Source organism: Tinamus guttatus, unplaced genomic scaffold (genome assembly GCF_059628265.1).
Source record: "Tinamus guttatus ecotype Peru unplaced genomic scaffold, ASM5962826v1 Tinamus_guttatus_pri_ptg000104l, whole genome shotgun sequence".
Classification (NCBI taxonomy): Eukaryota; Metazoa; Chordata; class Aves; order Tinamiformes; family Tinamidae; genus Tinamus; species Tinamus guttatus.
Genome location: NW_028288638.1, coordinates 4,713,730 through 4,730,837, shown reverse-complemented (window position 1 = coordinate 4,730,837; position 17,108 = coordinate 4,713,730). Strand labels below are relative to the sequence as shown.

The 17,108-nt window shown below is 35.5% G+C and overlaps 1 protein-coding gene across 36 annotated transcripts in view; it reads left to right on the top strand.

Annotated features, from left to right (window-relative positions):
- The window catches only part of CLASP2 (cytoplasmic linker associated protein 2), a 132,009-nt gene that overhangs the window by 88,799 nt on the left and 26,102 nt on the right, over window positions 1–17,108 (top strand). For 8 of the 36 annotated variants that reach the window (XM_088520882.1, XM_088520877.1, XM_088520913.1 and 5 more), the window contains 8 exons: window positions 2,677–2,703; window positions 4,778–4,948; window positions 5,878–5,985; window positions 10,008–10,070; window positions 10,681–10,787; window positions 13,168–13,191; window positions 13,620–13,864; window positions 14,513–14,576. In XM_088520882.1, coding sequence (XP_088377008.1) covers window positions 2,677–2,703; window positions 4,778–4,948; window positions 5,878–5,985; window positions 10,008–10,070; window positions 10,681–10,787; window positions 13,168–13,191; window positions 13,620–13,864; window positions 14,513–14,576 — 809 coding nt within the window. The remainder of the gene's footprint in view (window positions 1–2,676; window positions 2,704–4,777; window positions 4,949–5,877; window positions 5,986–10,007; window positions 10,071–10,680; window positions 10,788–13,167; window positions 13,192–13,619; window positions 13,865–14,512; window positions 14,577–17,108) is intronic. The other 28 variants (XM_088520898.1, XM_088520893.1, XM_088520900.1 and 25 more) reach the window with 11 other exon arrangements.

Here is a 17,108-nt window from a genome sequence, read left to right as displayed (position 1 = left end):
TTCAGAAAGTACTCTTTTTTTGGATCAGAAGTACCTGTTTTCATTTTAAGCTGAGCAGTATTCTAACTCGGGGCTATTTTCTCCTTTTTATGTTGTAGCTGTTACCTTTACTTAAGGTAGTAAGTGCAAATATAAAACCCAGACTTCATAATCTCTTCCTTTACATTGAAGTCAAAAGGTTAAAACAAGCTAATTTTCACAGTAATTTTTTATATGTATTTTCTGAAGCACAACAAATGCAAAATGGCTTAGTTCCCAGTCATTAATTTAAAAGACAACTACCTTATCCTTGTGAGCAAGTGGTAGTGTTACTGGTGCCTTGGCTGACCTCTGACAATTTGTTTCTGTGTCTGGGGTCTCCAGGAGACATCACTTCTGTTTTGGTAACAGAGAACTAGTTCCCTTGTGGAATTAAATGAAACACAATGAGATTAACTAAATAAGGAAAAATCAACAATGCCATTAAGAAAAAACTAACTGCTCATGTAGTTTGGCACCTGTAGTGTTTCGAGGTCAATAAGTTAATACGGTTTTGATTTTTCCAGTGTCATTATTGCCCTATACCAAGCCTTATCCTCTTTTAATGAACCCCTGTAATTCTGTATTTAATGGCAGAAACCTATATCTTCTTATCAGTGACTGCATTTATCATAACTAGAATGATTTTAGAGGTCGAAAAAGCACTGGAGGTAGTTGACGTCAGTAATCTGCAAATAATTTACTTCATGTTTTCTGTGGAAGAGCACTTGCTGTTGTCTTCCTGTTGGATCTTATTTTCTATCAAATACTGTTGAATCAGACTTGATTCAATATTTGCAGATTTTGTTCAAGAACACTTGCAAAAATCTGAACAAAAAGGTACAGATACTTAAAAATCTAATAAATTCTCGTAATAAGTAAAGATATTCTGGGAAATCCCACACTTTATGACATGAGAGATTGCAAATAAAGTCAGTTATCACCTGTAAAAGAGGTGGTGCAATATTTTTGTATTGTTTTCTTATTAATATGACATAAGCAAAGAATAATTGGCTAAATAGTTTGAGTGGAAAAAAATAAGTCTCATCAAATCACTATTTCAATTTAGGAACACCAGTGAACAACTTCTTGAAAATAACTTAGTACCTTGAAGAAAGAAAATGTTAAAAAGTTAGGATAATTTATAAACTGGGGTGTTAATCTAAGATTTCTGTGACTTCTAAGTATTGGCATATGTCATTAATAAAACTGACTCTGCATATTCATAGAAATAAAAATGGAAGCTTTCGGTGGGGTTTTCATCTTTTTATTTTTAGGAGAATACTTCTTTATAGTATTCATGTCTAAAGAGATGAACTGCTCTTGAAATAACTAGATACTTTCACATGTGATCTGTGAAAACTAAATACATGAAATTACCTTTTTAGCTTTCTGCCACTTCTGTTCAGAACTGATGCCTCCAAATAACTCTTTAACCTTTCAGTGGGGGAGAATAAGAATTTTGAGATGTTTTAAGAAAGATAAATAGGATAAATACAAATGAACAGGTGGAGGGGAACTGTTGTGTACTAGGTGACCCTGCGTGTGCAGGGGGGTTGGACTGGATGACCTCTAGACGTCCCTTCCAACCTTAAGCATTCTATGATTCTATGATATGCCTGCCATATGGATGATGCTTTTTTAAGTAGATGAAAAATTTCACAGCATTGTAGGGAGTAAGATACTCGATCTTTTCATACAGGGGATTGCTTAATTGCCCCATTAAGAGCAGATTTTCTATTAGTTTTAAGCTTGTGTTTTTTAAAAACCACTGCTTTTGTAAATTTAGGGCTAAAAATATGCTTCTGTTTAAAGATTGTTACATGAAAGACTTGCAAATTTGAATACTCTTACAAAAGTATTTATGCGTATGCCCCTTCCTGCTCCTGTATTTAAATTGTAACACATAATAAATGCATATACAGTTTACAATCTACGTTATTCTTATGTATGGAAAAAATGTTCTTTTTTCCTTTGCCATTCTGTTTGGTTGTCAGGTATGCCTACAAGGCAGCCTACTATTATGTTATAGCCTTAGTTCAAGGAAAAAGAAGAAAATTTATGAATGGAAACAAATTCTTATTTTAACATGTCAGATATAGTATAAAAAGAATATATATATATATATATATATATATTTCATATATATATATATGTGCAAGTCTTTTCAAACGTGCCATTGTGAAAGCTTTTTGGTTTTTTGTCATTCACCCCACCTGCAGCTTAGTTCTTTTACTGTCTGTCTCAAACAAAAATTATGTTTTGGCCTTGTGTGTAATTTTGTTCAGCTGCTGAACTTTTAAATTTTCTTTTTGGCAAGCTGATTTTTTTAAGTGGTTTTAAAGGCTACCCTCCCATGTTTAATTGAAATATAATTCTTCAGTATTACCCTGTTGCTAATTAGAAGGCTGAAGAATTGTGATTTGCTTGTGCAGCTTTGCTTCGTCTGCTTTGTGCATAGCATCTTGAGCTTAGTACTTCAACTATGGAAGCTACTTTAAAGCACTGCTTTAGCATAACTCCCTCCTGGCTTTTTTCCTGTGTGAAATGACTAAAGCTTTCTTATTTCCATTTGCCATCCATTTTTAATCTGCTCTGCTCCCTCCCTCTTCATGGATTATAAATCCCTACCCTAATCCTGCCTTTACACTTGCTCAGGATCACAGTCTGCTAACCCCATTGGTGGTAAGAGTCTACAGAATTTGTGTATACATCATTGTTTGATCACCTCTTTACATATCTCATTTAAGGAGCCTATTCAGCAGAAATTCTGGGGCACTTTCCTACTCGCTGCACTTACTTCATCTCAGATGTTCATTATTTAGCAGGCAGCCATGTGGTGCGCTCTGCAGTTTGGAATAGCTTTTTAGCAGCTTCCTCTTCTTTCATCATTAAATTAGCTTTAGTTCTTTAGATCTGCTCCTGCTGGTAGTATTGACAGCTATATGCAAGTGCTGTCTTTTTTAAGGCAAAATTTTCAGACTGGTAAGCTGGATTTGATGGGTTTAGGCTATAGGGGCGCACTGCGGGTGAGCCAGATGGAAAGGTAAAAAGCAGTAGAATGAGAAGATGCTTTCTATCAGTTTATTCTGAAAAGAGTACCTTTTCAGGTTTGAGATATTTAGGAAAATCTAAAAGTACAATGTACAGTTTTCCAACACTTCCATGTTTTATAGAAGGATGTAAAACATGGAGTAGGGCGGGGGGAACACAGTAGAAAGAGGCATGGCAGCATCAGGTCTAAGTTGAAAAGCTGTAATAGGAAGAAATTTCGAAGCCCTTAATTTTTTGTAGCATTCCACACTAATTTTGTTGATTTTCCCCCTAGTTTTTTCAGTTGCTGTTTCCAGGCTATATAATACTGCATGTATCATTTCTGCTGAAAAGGTCCATAGTTTAGAAGACAATATTTTACTAAATAATCACTTCAAGTTTGAATTCAAACAATGAATCTGAAAGTATATGCATGATACATGGTTTTAGTCTTTTCCTATCCACCCAGCACATGTTTTATTTGATTTTCTTTTTTTTTTTTTTTTCTCCCATATTGTCAAGCATTAATCAGCTGCTATCCAGCTGTGGCTTTTTTTTTTTTTTTCTTTCCCTTTCTCTCTCCTTAGTACTATATTTGCTTTTCTGGTTGCTACTAATAGTCCTTACATAAGTGTTCCATGAAACTCACTTGAGATGTTGCATGATAAGCTTACAGAACTGATAGCTGTGGTCGTACAGTTACCTGATTGTGTTTAAAGAATTATTAGAAGTTTCATAGCTGTCATGTAGTTAACTTTTGGTTAAAATAATGTTTTGCTCTTTAATTGGTCAGACTTCCATTTAAATTCTGTAGCTTGATACAGTAATGATTGCAGTTATGTTAACTAGTAGTATAAATACAAAGAGGTAGCAGAGCAGAACAGATTATTCATCAGGGCTTAGAAGTTAACTTCTCTGAAATTGGGATGTCACAGACTGGAGATAATTTAGGGATCCATGACCAGTTCCTGGTAGCAGCTACCGTGTACTGAAATGCACTTACTGTGCATAATATAATTATTGTACTTTAAAATGTACAGTTTTGATTATTACCTTTAATAAGAAGGTAAGATGCTTAAATATAATGTTTAGTGATTAAAAATATATATACATGTTTAATTAAAAGAAACTTCCTTTGAATCTGTGGAATAACTTCCCACAGAAGCGAATGTGAATGTTTCTCTTGTCTTAAGAGATGTTTAGGTTTAGCTTTTCAGATGGCTGTGCTCAAACACTGTAAACTTTAAAAAGCACATAAGAATTTAAAAACTAGGAAAAATGATTTTTTATTATATTTATTGTTCTTAAAGAACTTGGATGATTGAAATCACTTTGAAAGAGGGATAGTTGCATCTTAGCAGTGTGGGTGTTTTTGTTGTGTTTTAATGAATCTAGGGAGAACATGCAGCTTAGAAAGGTTGATATGTTCTTTTTCTAATAGGGATATTAGACTCGTTCATGAATAATAGGAATATTACTCCTATATTTTTTGAGCATATGTGTTATGAAATGTCAGACCAGGTGCTTCTGGACTTGATAATTCTACCTTCCTTGTGTGTAATGCTTTACAAACTTGTACGGGATTATTCTATTTCATATATTTACCTTGTGAGTTCTTCAGACCATTTCAATCTGCCACCACTTTTCTACTTGTTTTAACCATTCTTTTTTAATTTGGTTGTTAATATTCTGTGCTGATACTGATATTTATTTGTTTTGCCTTCAGCTGGCAGCAGATCGGGATCTCCTGGAAGAGTTTTGACAACAACTGCACTTTCCACTGTGAACACAGGCGTTCAGAGAGTGTTGGTGAATCCTGCAGCTGCACAAAAACGAAGCAAAATCCCCCGAAGTCAGGGATGCAGCAGGGAAGCTAGTCCTTCTAGACTGTCAGTAGGTAAGAACTGCAAAATAGCTCTTCCTCTAGAGGAATTCTTTTGGTGTTGGACACCTATAACTCGCAATTAGTTACAGGTGGGTGGTAAAGTTAGAACGTTGCCAGGCAAAGAAGTGAGATTTGCCTGAAGTCTGAGACTAGCCTTTGATATGGGAGACGGCTTTAAACTTAAGCTGAAACTTTGTTTTTTGTTTTGTTTTTCCTGTCAAAATGTGGCAGTTTTTACCTTTCTTCCTCTTCTTTCTTCTCTCCTTTCTTTCTGTTCTTACCCCACCTCCAAATGATCCACATTGATTAAATGAGTGTGATAGTATTTTGAAAAGATAATTTTCTTTAATAATTACTTTCATGTGTCTTCTACATCTGTGCGTGCATGTATGTGTACTTTCATTATACAAAGATGAGTGTCATGCTTCCTAAATCCTGTGGTATAGCCTGATTACCCTTTATTGAAAAATACCGGTTCATTTCAGTGGTGTGGTGGTTTTCTGTTTTTTGATTTTGCCTTAGCTCTGTTAACTGTATATTTTCCCTTTTTTCGAAAGCTTTTTGTTTGCATTACTATTGTTTCAGTTAATTAGAACTTGAGCACAATTTCTCAATTACTTACTCTGTCTGTATTTTTCATTGTTGGTTTCCACTCCATCTTTTTCAATTGCTTTTCAATTTTTCTGAAAAGAGTTGGTGATTTCACTTTTTTATCTGTACAAAGAAGTGATTTCACTGAACAGGCCACAGTTAGCGTCACGTACAGCACAATCAACCGAGTGCCTGAAAACAGTTGCTAGTTAGAATGCAATGTAATCGAGTCAGTGTCTTAGACGAACATCTTTGATATTGCTGAAAACCAGGATTACATTAAAACTGCAACTTTTCTTGTGTCTTCTCCCTTCTGTGCTGCTGTTTGCCTGCACCCTGAATCATACTAGCGCGAGGCAGCCGCATTCCTCGGCCTAGTGTGAGTCAGGGCTGCAGTCGGGAGGCCAGCCGTGAAAGCAGCAGGGACACGAGCCCTGTCCGCTCTTTTCCACCCCTTGGTAAGTACTCGGAGCCTGTGTTGTGCATGGCTGTCTCTGCCCTTCATTACCTGCACCTAACGAGTCCGTGTCGCCTTCGTTCAGCCTGTCGCAGGCCACTCTTGTTTGCCCTTTCTTTGGCTCCCTCCCTGTTTCCTTTGGAGAGCTGGACAATGTGCAAGTGGATTGTGTGCTGGACGAGACAAATGCTTTGCCAGTGTTAGCCTTGCCCTCAAAACCCAGAGTCCTCAGAGATGTGTGATCCGTAGTGTCTAGATTGATTCTGAAACTAAAAGGGCCGTTCTGCCCTTTTGTAGTGGTGTGCTGGTTTTCTTGTTGTTGTGTTTTGGGATTGCATGTTTCTATTCCAGTATTCATTGCTCAGTGCAGCTAGGTAGTCCTTTTCTCGCTGATTGGGTGCTCTAGTGCAGAGTGCCTAGTTGGGCAGTCCTATCCCACCTTCCCCTGCTTCCATACCTGGGATTTGTTAATATTGAAAATGACTCTGAATCAGTGATTCGTTTTGCTGATTGCATAGGAATATAACAGGCTTCATTTTTGTCTCCTTAGCTGTGCTACCATCACTGTATTATGAATAAAAGATAAAAACTCATATTAATATTATGTTTACCATTTGTACTTATTACATATGTATCTATCATATAACATATCTCTATATTTATATATTTAATAATAATAACAGGAACTTACAACTAAAAGCAAGTAAATGTGACAGTGCAGCTAAGTGTCTAATCTAATGAAGCAGAACTGTGTTAGCTGCTTTACATTTTCTAGAAATAAATGCGGGAAGTAGTGAGGTCCTTATCGAAGTAGGTGAATTGGAGCATGGTTCTGAAGTTCAGTCTTAATTTTGTTTAAAGCAGTGATAAGTAATAAGAGATTCTATGAAATTAGGCAACAAAGGCAGTAAAAGAGGTTTTGACAAAGTCCACATTTTTATAGTCATATTCAGTCCTGATTCCTGGAGCTACTATAAGCAAAAGCTTCCTTCTCATTTAGTATTTCAGTTTATTGGCCACGCACAAGATCTTGCAAGATTATTAAGCTGATGTCTGTTTCTGAAACAGAAACAAGGTATAGGAACAATAGCTTATTGCTCTAACATGCTGCCAGCTAAAGATTTAGGGACATTCTTCATTTCCATGTACTTTTTAAAGGGTGCAACAAAGTTCATAGCACATTCTGATTAAAAAATACTTTGATTTTTGTTTGTTTGTTTTAGTTTGTTTTTTTGTTGTTGTTCCTGTAATACAGAGCTGTAATGCTAACTAGCATTACAGCAGTCTGTTTAGGCACTATGCTTCCTGTCAGCTCCCTGTTTTATTGGGAAAGTAGGGATTAATTGGATGAAAGCTGCTTCCGTCCCTAATGCTAACTTACCCAGATGCTATTTAAATGGCGAATTAAATTAAAAGCAGGCGTTATACAGGCTCTATTATTAAACTATTATCTCCTACTAAAACACAGCTGGCGGTTTGTTTGGAATTATACATGTATCTCTTTTAACAGTGTTTTCCAGATCTTTGGTACTTTTGTCACCCTGTAGCTTGAATTCAATTGCATGCATGTGAGATCTGATTTACATTTTATTTCCAGTAATCTGATCATTATTTAAAGAAATCTATATTAAACTAACACCATAATAATTATAATTGATGGTTAATTGGGGATGATGCTACTTGAGATTTTGTTTTATTGATGGAGTTCGTGATTTCTGTGTTCACACATCAGAACAAAAACCTATACAAACATAATGGGTTATGGTATTTGATTGCACAAAAATGCAGTGTAGCATATACAGGCATCCAGAGCTAATTTAAAAAAAAAAAAGTAGCTGTACCTCAAATTAATAAGATTTCTTGTTTTAACACTTCTAATTTTGTGAGATGTAATTAACTTCCATTGAAGATACTTAGTGGTTTTTTTTCAGGGTTAGAAAATGGAATGATTAGGCAATTTCAGCTCTATATCTGTAACTAAAATATTTTACCTGATTAGGGCATATGTAATTTATGCTCTAACTGGTTCTCATCGGACACTGTTTTTTTGTGCACAAATATTGTACCCTTCTGGACATGAAGTGCCCTAAATCTCACATAATTACTTCCCTTATGTATGTTTGTATGAATATTTCTGTAATCTCGCATCTTAGTATAAGGCTACGAAGTGGGAGATATGGCCACTCTTGAGAAGCAAGTGATTTGTAATATATGTGGAACTACTTTTCTTTCTGCTACATACAGTAAGTGCTAAATATCGGTCTGGGAAAACTTCTATAAATTAGTCCAAAAATGCAGCATTTAGGTTTTTTAATAAATAATCCTTGCTTTGATTTGTCTTTTAAAACAAAAAAGAAGCTTAGACAAACAAATATTTGCATAATCTGTCCTATTTGAGGGCTTGAAGGAATATTCTTGAAAAATATTCCTTGATTGGATCCGTTTGATCCAATCTAGTACTCCCATTCTTGTGCATTTCAGTTGAACATTTGAATATGCACATTGTGTATTTAGGGAGGCAGGGTCATCTTAAATTATGTCTGATATTTGACTTTTTAATCATATCTTCAATTTTCAGGGCTTGGTGTTGGAAAATTATTACAGGTTACTACATTACTACTTGTGTTCAAAGCCCTATCAGTCTTTCTGCTTATATTTTAGCGCACTCTATCCTGTCTCCCTTTCCATGCTGAGACATACTTTCTAAAGAACCAAGTATTCTGTAAAATATTATTTACAAAACAAAATTCCATAGCTAAGGAACTTAATTTGTGATTAGTTTGACAAAAAAAATGCTAATTCTTATATAAGAACTAGAGCCCTTCAAGTGAAAAAAGTGTTATTTCTAGGACCTTTACAGGGCTCAAGGTTGCCTTGGAGTTCACTCAGACAAAGCAATGAGCAAGTGTGATTCTGTCCAGCTTGGGGTTTTTTGATTCAAATCACTCTTGAATTTCGTATCTTAATCAGAGTAAGGATAATTCACTTAATTCTTGATTTCTATCTTATTTCTTTGTGTCCAGGAGATAAGTATTTGTGCTTATGGATGATTATTAAGTTATAAAATTGTTCCTGGGATTGATATTGTGGATGAATATCTGAATTCAGGTAAAAGTGGCAAAACCCAGCTTTATCTACATAAGTTAAGGACTCTGTTTTAAGTGTAATGGAGCAAGAAGATGGCTTGTCTAAAAACACCCTGAATTTAAACCTGGCTAAATAGCAGGAAAAAACCTGGAAATAGTAGCAATATGAGTGAACTTCTCTAGGATCTCTAGTCAGCCAATTTCATATAAGTGCCAAAAGGAGGATTCTCAGTTTTATTCAAGCGTCCTTAGGGATACCCGGTTCCCAGTTTTTATTACCTTAAAGAATTTTAATGAGCTATGGTAGTATAAGGCATCCACACCTCAATTGCACTTTTTAGATTTTTAAGCATAAAATGCAACTATGAGATTTTACATTAAGTTATTTTAAACTTCTAATCAAAATGCAGTAATGTAGATTTTTACCTACGATGTGGTGATTTGTAACTGAGGCTGACTTGTCTACACACAGGGAGAACAAGTTAATGCAAATTGTCGATTGCTGACTCTAGGTCTGTGCAATATTCACGTTTTGCAGATGAGTGTTTGGTACCTGAGCTCTGTCTCTAGCTTAGGCATGGAGGATTCAGTTAGATCTGCAGTGTAAAAACAGTATCAGTGTAAATTTTTTTAGATATTTCTGAGGATTCTCTGTGTGTATTTGGCTACCTGTTTTTTCTTGTTTGAATTTATACTTGCTTTTAATCAGTTTTTATTTTTTTAATTAGCAAGAAAAGACACGAAATGCCCAGTATACACAAGCCTGCCTGTTCTGTAATTTAAGAACTTTTCTGAAGCTTTTCCTTCCATCTAGCATTCTGTTTCATTTGCTAAATGCTAATCTCTTTGATTAATGTTCTTTTGCTCATCTAAGCATCTATCGCAGTACTTTGACTCCGTGATAATAGATAGGGTTTAAATGATCCTGTTATTGCAGCTTCCAGGCATCACTCCAGATCCACTGGTGCCCTCTACGCTCCTGATGCTTATGGGGCTGCAGGTGAAGGATGAGTACACTTTGTCATCTGTGCAGTCATCCTGGATGTTTTTTTTTTTTTTTTTTTTTCCCCCACCCACTTGGTTATCCTCATAGTTCAGTTTTAAAACCACCATTTGCATTAATTTGCATTTTGTGTTTTTAATAATCTAGGTAGCTGTGTTTGTTTTAGATTTTCCCAAACCCTCCGTCATGTTATTCCTTTTTGTAACAGTAATCACTTTATTTTTACTTGCAGAAGGACTTTCTGTTTCTAGAAGTTTTACATTTTTTCAGCATTTGTAGAGCATTCTTTATGCATGTAGCCTTCTAATCAGAATTCCTAGTAGCCTTCCAATTGTATTTGTTTTCTTTCTAATAAAAACCCAAAATGAAGAAGATATATTAACTAGTGGATGCTGGCAAAAATAAATGACAATAGATTTTTTGGTGAATGTATTTGGTTTTTACTTTGTTCATATTTTTGCTGCACTTCTAAAGAGTTCAGAATAAAATTATCTGGTATTTTAACTACTCTACTGTTCTTCTGCTTGGGTTTTTTAAGCTAATGTGAGATTAATCTCCTGCATCACTCTTCTGACTTTTTTGGAATTTGTTTTTATTGCTGTAACAGGTGCAGGCTTTGGAATCAGTCAGTCGAGCAGATTGTCATCGTCCGTTAGTGCCATGCGAGTCCTCAACACAGGGTCTGATGTGGAAGAAGCAGTAGCAGATGCTTTGGTAAGAATTTTGTCTTTATCTCAAGTAGGACACCCACTTACAATGTTTGCCATCTATCTATTAAAATATGCAGAAGAGTTTGTCATTCATTACTGGTTTCTAGCTGAGGGGAAAAAAAGAGCAGCTAAATTGCTGCTGCATAGTACTAGGATTTGTTTCATAGGGGACTTCTAAGTTTTGAGGAATGAATGTTGTCATGGCAGGCAAGCCGCAGGCTTGGGCTGTTCTGTTGCTGTGGCTCAAGGAGCCGCTTGAGCAGGTAGCAGCAACCAGTGTTTTTCCACAGCAGCCAGGCAAAATTCTGGATAGCTGGAAGTGGTGGGTAGGCTTCTCAGAGCTCTGGGGTCTGTTCTGTCCAGCCACATGTGAAGGTGATGCTGAGGAATTAAAGCAGTGGCCTGGCAGTGCCCTCTGTTCAGTTTTCAAAGATTTTTTTTTTGTTTTAAAAGTGTAACTCTGGATTTCTAACTGGTTATGCAATTCACATTCCTAACCTTACACTTCCTTAGAAGGGTTTTCTTGGCTTCTCCTTCTCTGTGCCTTAGCGCAGCTAAAAGTGTGCTTCAGATATCTTGTTAGTCTGACTTTTTCATAAGCAAATTGAATTATTTGATTAATTTAGAATGCTGATATTGTGAGTTTTCATTTTTTATTATTTATTATAATCTGATATTTGTACATCATCATGTATTGGCAATTACCTGTTACCTAGAATTTGTTATTAGTGTTGCAACAAAAAGATTGTTTGACATACAAATTAGACTATAATAAACTGAAGAATAGATAGATATGACTGGGTTCAAGAAAAAGGTTGTGGAGAAGTCAGCAATGTTCATAAAGTCTGGCAATTGATTGGCTTCTTGGCACATGATTTTAATATCCCGCATCACAGGTTTTGGGATGGCTGATCAGTTTTTTTAGCTTTCTGTAATTGTGAACCTCTAAAAAACTTTCAGCAGAGATCTGGGACTCTACTTAGTGCTGGAACCCAATATGTATAATTATTATTTTTTTAATTGCTTTTTGATAGGGTAGAGTAGAAAAGATATATCTACATTCCTGTTAGACAAAAACTCTCTGTAATGCTTCTATCATATTCAAACTTTAACTTGTCGTGTTTCTATTCAGTCTGTCTCCCCAGTATAAACCAAGGAGAAGTTTATACTTCCAGGGGCTCCTCTTAGACTCAAATGTGTCCTACTTTGTTAAAGCAATTAAGTTAATTCATAGGAGCTTGTTTGTATTAATGTTTATAAAGCCATTTTGCTATTTTGCACTCAGGGAAAATCAGTGTGTATTTTAACTGGAACCTATTATAATAAAAAATGTGACCAAGAAAAAATTTTAGTAGTGTTAGCTTGTCTGGTTGCATTCTGTGCTCTAACTGTACATATATCACCCTCTACAGAAGGCTCCATTCAGATGGAAATCTGGTTATGGAAGCTCTTTTTTATTGTACCCTAGACTGGAGCCTCCACTAAGATTTTTTTTTTTTTTTTTAACTTAAAATGTAGAGTCCTAGCCCATGTAAACTAAAAATCAAAAATAATGTGGATTGCATTGCCTTTTTTTTTTTTTTTTTTTTTTTTTTTTTAATGATATGCAAGTTGTACCACTCAAGCCAGAGGGTCATCCTCTCACAGACTCACAGCCAATTTTGCATATAAAAGACTTGAAATGCAACAGCATCGAGGTCTGGACTTTTTTATGCATATTGCTGTGATCCAGCCTGTGAGTGAAAATCTGAAGTACAAGCTTTCCAGCCATCCTTGAAATTTCACATTTTTCTTTTGTTTTTATAAACCTTCCTATGCTGACCTTGTTTTTTTAAAAAAAAAAAAAAGTTTGTGCTTTTTTGATTTTAACCATGCCTTTATTCCATTACATGTACAAGTATGCCTTTACTATTGAGTGTAAGTTACTTTTTACGTCATGTACTGAGCAGTTTCTATTGAGGGATCCTTTAATTTTGCAGTGACAAAATTTAAGGGTTTTTAGGTGCCAGAATGAAGCTGCATAGAAAGAGATGGAAAAGTTGGTGGAAAAGCAACATTTAAATTTTATCTGTTCAGGCAGCAATTGTCTGCCTGTGTTAAAACTTACAGCCCAAGTAACACTGCATAAGACAAGATTTTGTCAGAGGTTTTTAGGGGGAAAAACTACTAGAAGATACCATGTAATAATTTTCTACAAATGGTAATTTGGAGAACTTTTGTGGGGAACGTACCATATACTCATTGGGTGCTGAGAGCTAGGAAGAGAATTTACAGTAAGGTACTATGTTTTCCAGTGGCAGGTTATATGATAGTCACAGTACTGCTATGCCTTACCTCCATGTTCTCAATTTCTCTGTTTCTCTTCAATAATTTACTGCTATCAGCTCTTAGGAGACATACGGACTAAGGTATAGAAACTATTTTCTTTCTTCAATAGTTCAATATTTTACTGTTAACTTTCAGTACATAAGTTAGAATGGTAGAATATGTCTTTTTAGCGCTTTTTCTTACATTCAATGATAAATGTAAAGTGCAGTGAAGTAACTGTTGTTCAATAAAGTTCTCTTCATCCTACCTCATGCAACGTTATGGATTTTACGAGTAAATAGATTTGAATGTTTAGATCAAGGTATATCTTCTCTGCATGCAGTTTGCTTTTATAGTTGGAATCCTTATTTTTTATTAACTTGGTTTGACCTGCTGAACAATTGGAGCCATTTGAAAGGAGTAGGAGTCACCCTGATTATTGGAAGTTTTGGTCATTCTGCTGATGCAAAGTATCATAAACACACATACCTGTAAGTCGTGACTAATGTCGGGTGTCTCTGTACGACAGAAGAAGCCTGTGCGGAGAAGGTACGAGTCCTATGGGATGTATTCAGACGATGATGCCAACAGTGATGCATCAAGTGCCTGTTCAGAAAGGTCCTACAGCTCTCGCAACGGAAGCATCCCAACATACATGAGACAGACAGAAGATGTGGCAGAAGTCCTAAATCGCTGTGCAAGCACCAACTGGTCTGAGAGAAAAGAAGGTCTTCTAGGTCTGCAGAATTTATTAAAAAATCAGAGAACTTTAAGGTAAGAAACTGCATTGTTAGAAAAACATTTTTTGCTTAAAGATTGAAGGAAAACAAGGAAGGTAGGTAAGGAGGCTAGGGCTCTGAAGAAGGGAGGAGAATGGGAAGAGCAAAAGTGGGATATGTCTGGAAGAGTAACCATGGGGAAGGATTGAGGAAACTAACCTCCATTCTGGCCTCTAGTATATAGGACTTGTTTAAAAGGCTCAGTTTAACAAATGGGTTTTAAAATCAGATTGTCTTAGAATAAGAAGAAATTTGTATAGGCAAAGTGGTTGCTTACAGTGGTGATGGAAGGCTTAACTCGATAGGATATTTATTCAGAGGAAGATAGTTTCTAAAAGTCCTTTTCATCATCTGCTCTACATTTAGGTAGTCGTTAACAGAAATTTAAAAGGAGCATTGCCCTGGTTCAATATATGAATTAAAGACAATATATGAATCAATATATGAATTAAATCCAGATTAAAAGTCATATTTAAACGCTGTTACTTTTTTTTTTAATACTCACCTTAGACAAAGTGCGTTTTAAAACTTAATTTACTGCATTATTTGGATTCAGTACTTAAGTTGATGTTACTGATTGCTGTGCATTACGGTATGCAGAGTACTGGGAGAATTGACTAATGTCTTGTTATCACTTTGACAGTCGTGTTGAATTGAAAAGGTTATGTGAAATCTTCACAAGGATGTTTGCTGATCCTCACAGTAAGGTATGTTTAGGTTCTTACTTGTAGTAAACATGGAAAACATACTGCCTGCACTGTCTGCACGTGTATAAGTTCCACAACTTAAACAGTTACTGCTACTTAAACAGTTCATGATACGAGATTTTAAAGAATGTAATTTTCCACTTTACTTTTTGCAGATTTATTCCAGTGAATGGAAGGATAAAGTAGTGTCACAGTGTCAGTGTTCAAAATTAATTAGACTTTTTTTTTCTTTTAAGCTGTGATGCTCATAGAGATTGTGTCAATCTGACTAATGGTTTTCACTCGATTAGAAACAAAAAGCCCTAGCGCAGTAGTTTAAATTATCAAGAAAGTGTTATGAGTAAGTAGCGCATGATGAATCTGAGGAACTATACCAAATAGATAGTCTGGAAAGTAAAGAAATATATATCTTGTATTGCATATTGAAGATATCTTCCTTAAGTTTCCTATGTAAGCCTGGCAGTTGAGACTATTGAATAGTCTTAATGCCATTGTTAATCTTCAGTAAGATGGAGTGTGTGTCACTGTCAGTAGTAAAAGCAAACGTGCTGTTTTATTCCTTTTTCCTTGGCAAACAGCAAGCATAGGTCATAACCACAGAAATAATTCTCATTTTCTAATTTTTTTAACTGAGTTACCATTTCTTGGTCATATTTTTAAAACTTTTGCGGGAGGTGCGCTACTACAGCAACTTCATATGTGTATATATTATGTATTGCAATAATTTCTGCTAACACAAGAACTACAGGTAAATACAGAGCCAAACAAAGTTATCATGATATTGCATGTAACTTTGAATTTACCTCAAATTGCAGGCATTTTTGGAAGAAACCTCAAAATTGTTTTATATCTAAAACATGACTTCTTTCTCTCCACATTTCAGAACGTGAGAGTAGTAACCCAGAGCAAAGCTATATTACAACTACTGGCTTTTATGAACAGAATTCTCAAAAATGACTTTAATTATGTGAAGCATTGTACATGTTTAATCTTCCTTACTGCTCTGATTGAAAACTGAGCTCAGTGATACCAAGTCTTGACAGGTTAACTTAGTGATGTTGTGCCATCATTTTTTTTCTGTGAGCAAGAGTGACCTAGCTATCTGTGGCACAGTGTATTTTGGAAGAGACTTGCATTTCACACAGCAAAATTATCCTAAATTTGTTCACAGACTTCAGAATTCACAGAATTCAAAAAGACAAAGAGAAACGATGAGAAATGAAAGACAACATGCCGTAGAAAGATGGAACATTTAAACCAGAGGAGGGGGAAAAAAATATATTGAAATGTTATCAGTTTCCAAATCAGGTGTTGACGAAATCACCCATAGCAGCTTTGCTTAATTTTGTTTATTCTTGGTTAATACACTGCTCATGCCATCAGTACAGCCCATTGAGATTCTTGTGTGTTATCGGGGGAGGCATGCAGTAAAACCATTGCAGATTTTGGTGTGTCACAAGAGCTTAGATTTTCATTAATCATTTATTAATGTTATATTGAATTACTGTGGTCCATTTGATAATCCTTCTGCTTATGGGCTTTTCTGAGATAACTTATGTCACTTTGAATTCTAATATTTGCCATCTGTTATGTGGGAACAGTATTGTTAGCAGTCCACTTTCCAGTCACTGAAAGCTTGGATGCTCTTTGGTGTTGCGAAATTACTGATATTTCTTCAACTAAAGGTGATAAGCTGTGACTTAATTTATTCCCCTCACATTTCTGTATGGTTTCGCAAATCTCCTATTAATCCCTCCCCCCCAAAGTATCTGTAGGAATTACTGCCGTCTTTTTTGTTCCTTTAAAGGGTTTATGTTGGTAAGATAGCTGGATGCAGGGAGTAAACTTGAAGGATAGAGTAAATGTAATTTGGAGAGGAGCATGGGAAGAGATCTAAAGGCAGTGCCAAGTACTTCTGAAATAGCTTGGGTATACCAATAAGATTACTAAATTTGTTATAAAAGCTTTGAAGTACCTTTTTTGTTTTGTTTTATTTTGTCTTCCATACAGGAACTTTGTATTGATGGCCACTAATTTGTGTGTTTTTATCTTTTTCCCTCTTTTGTTTTTTTTGTTGTTGTTGCTGTTGTTTCTTTGTTTCTTTGTTTCCTTGGGTTTCTTGCATGCCGTCCCCTGTGTTGGAACTCTCTTTAGAGAGTAAGTTGGTTCAATATTTGTTGGAAGCCTAACCTTATCTGCATGTATGTGCAATTAACCCGTTTTCTCTATTTTTCTTCCCCCAAGAGTTCATGCAGTGTCAAGCCTTTTGCAATCATAAAATGCTATACACAATTATGTAAACCGTGTGGTAAAGTTTTGAGACGTGCTTTATCTACTAATTAAACTGATGTTCTTTGGTTATGCGTTCCTGCTTTATATTGTGGTGGTTGGCACATCTGAAATAGTTGACTTCAAGGGTAGATCAGTTGTAATTATTTTCATATCTGTTTATTTTTCCACTATCAAATTATTACAAATTTCAAGCTTAAAAGAATTTTAAGTTTCATCATAAAAATGAAAACTACAAAAAGT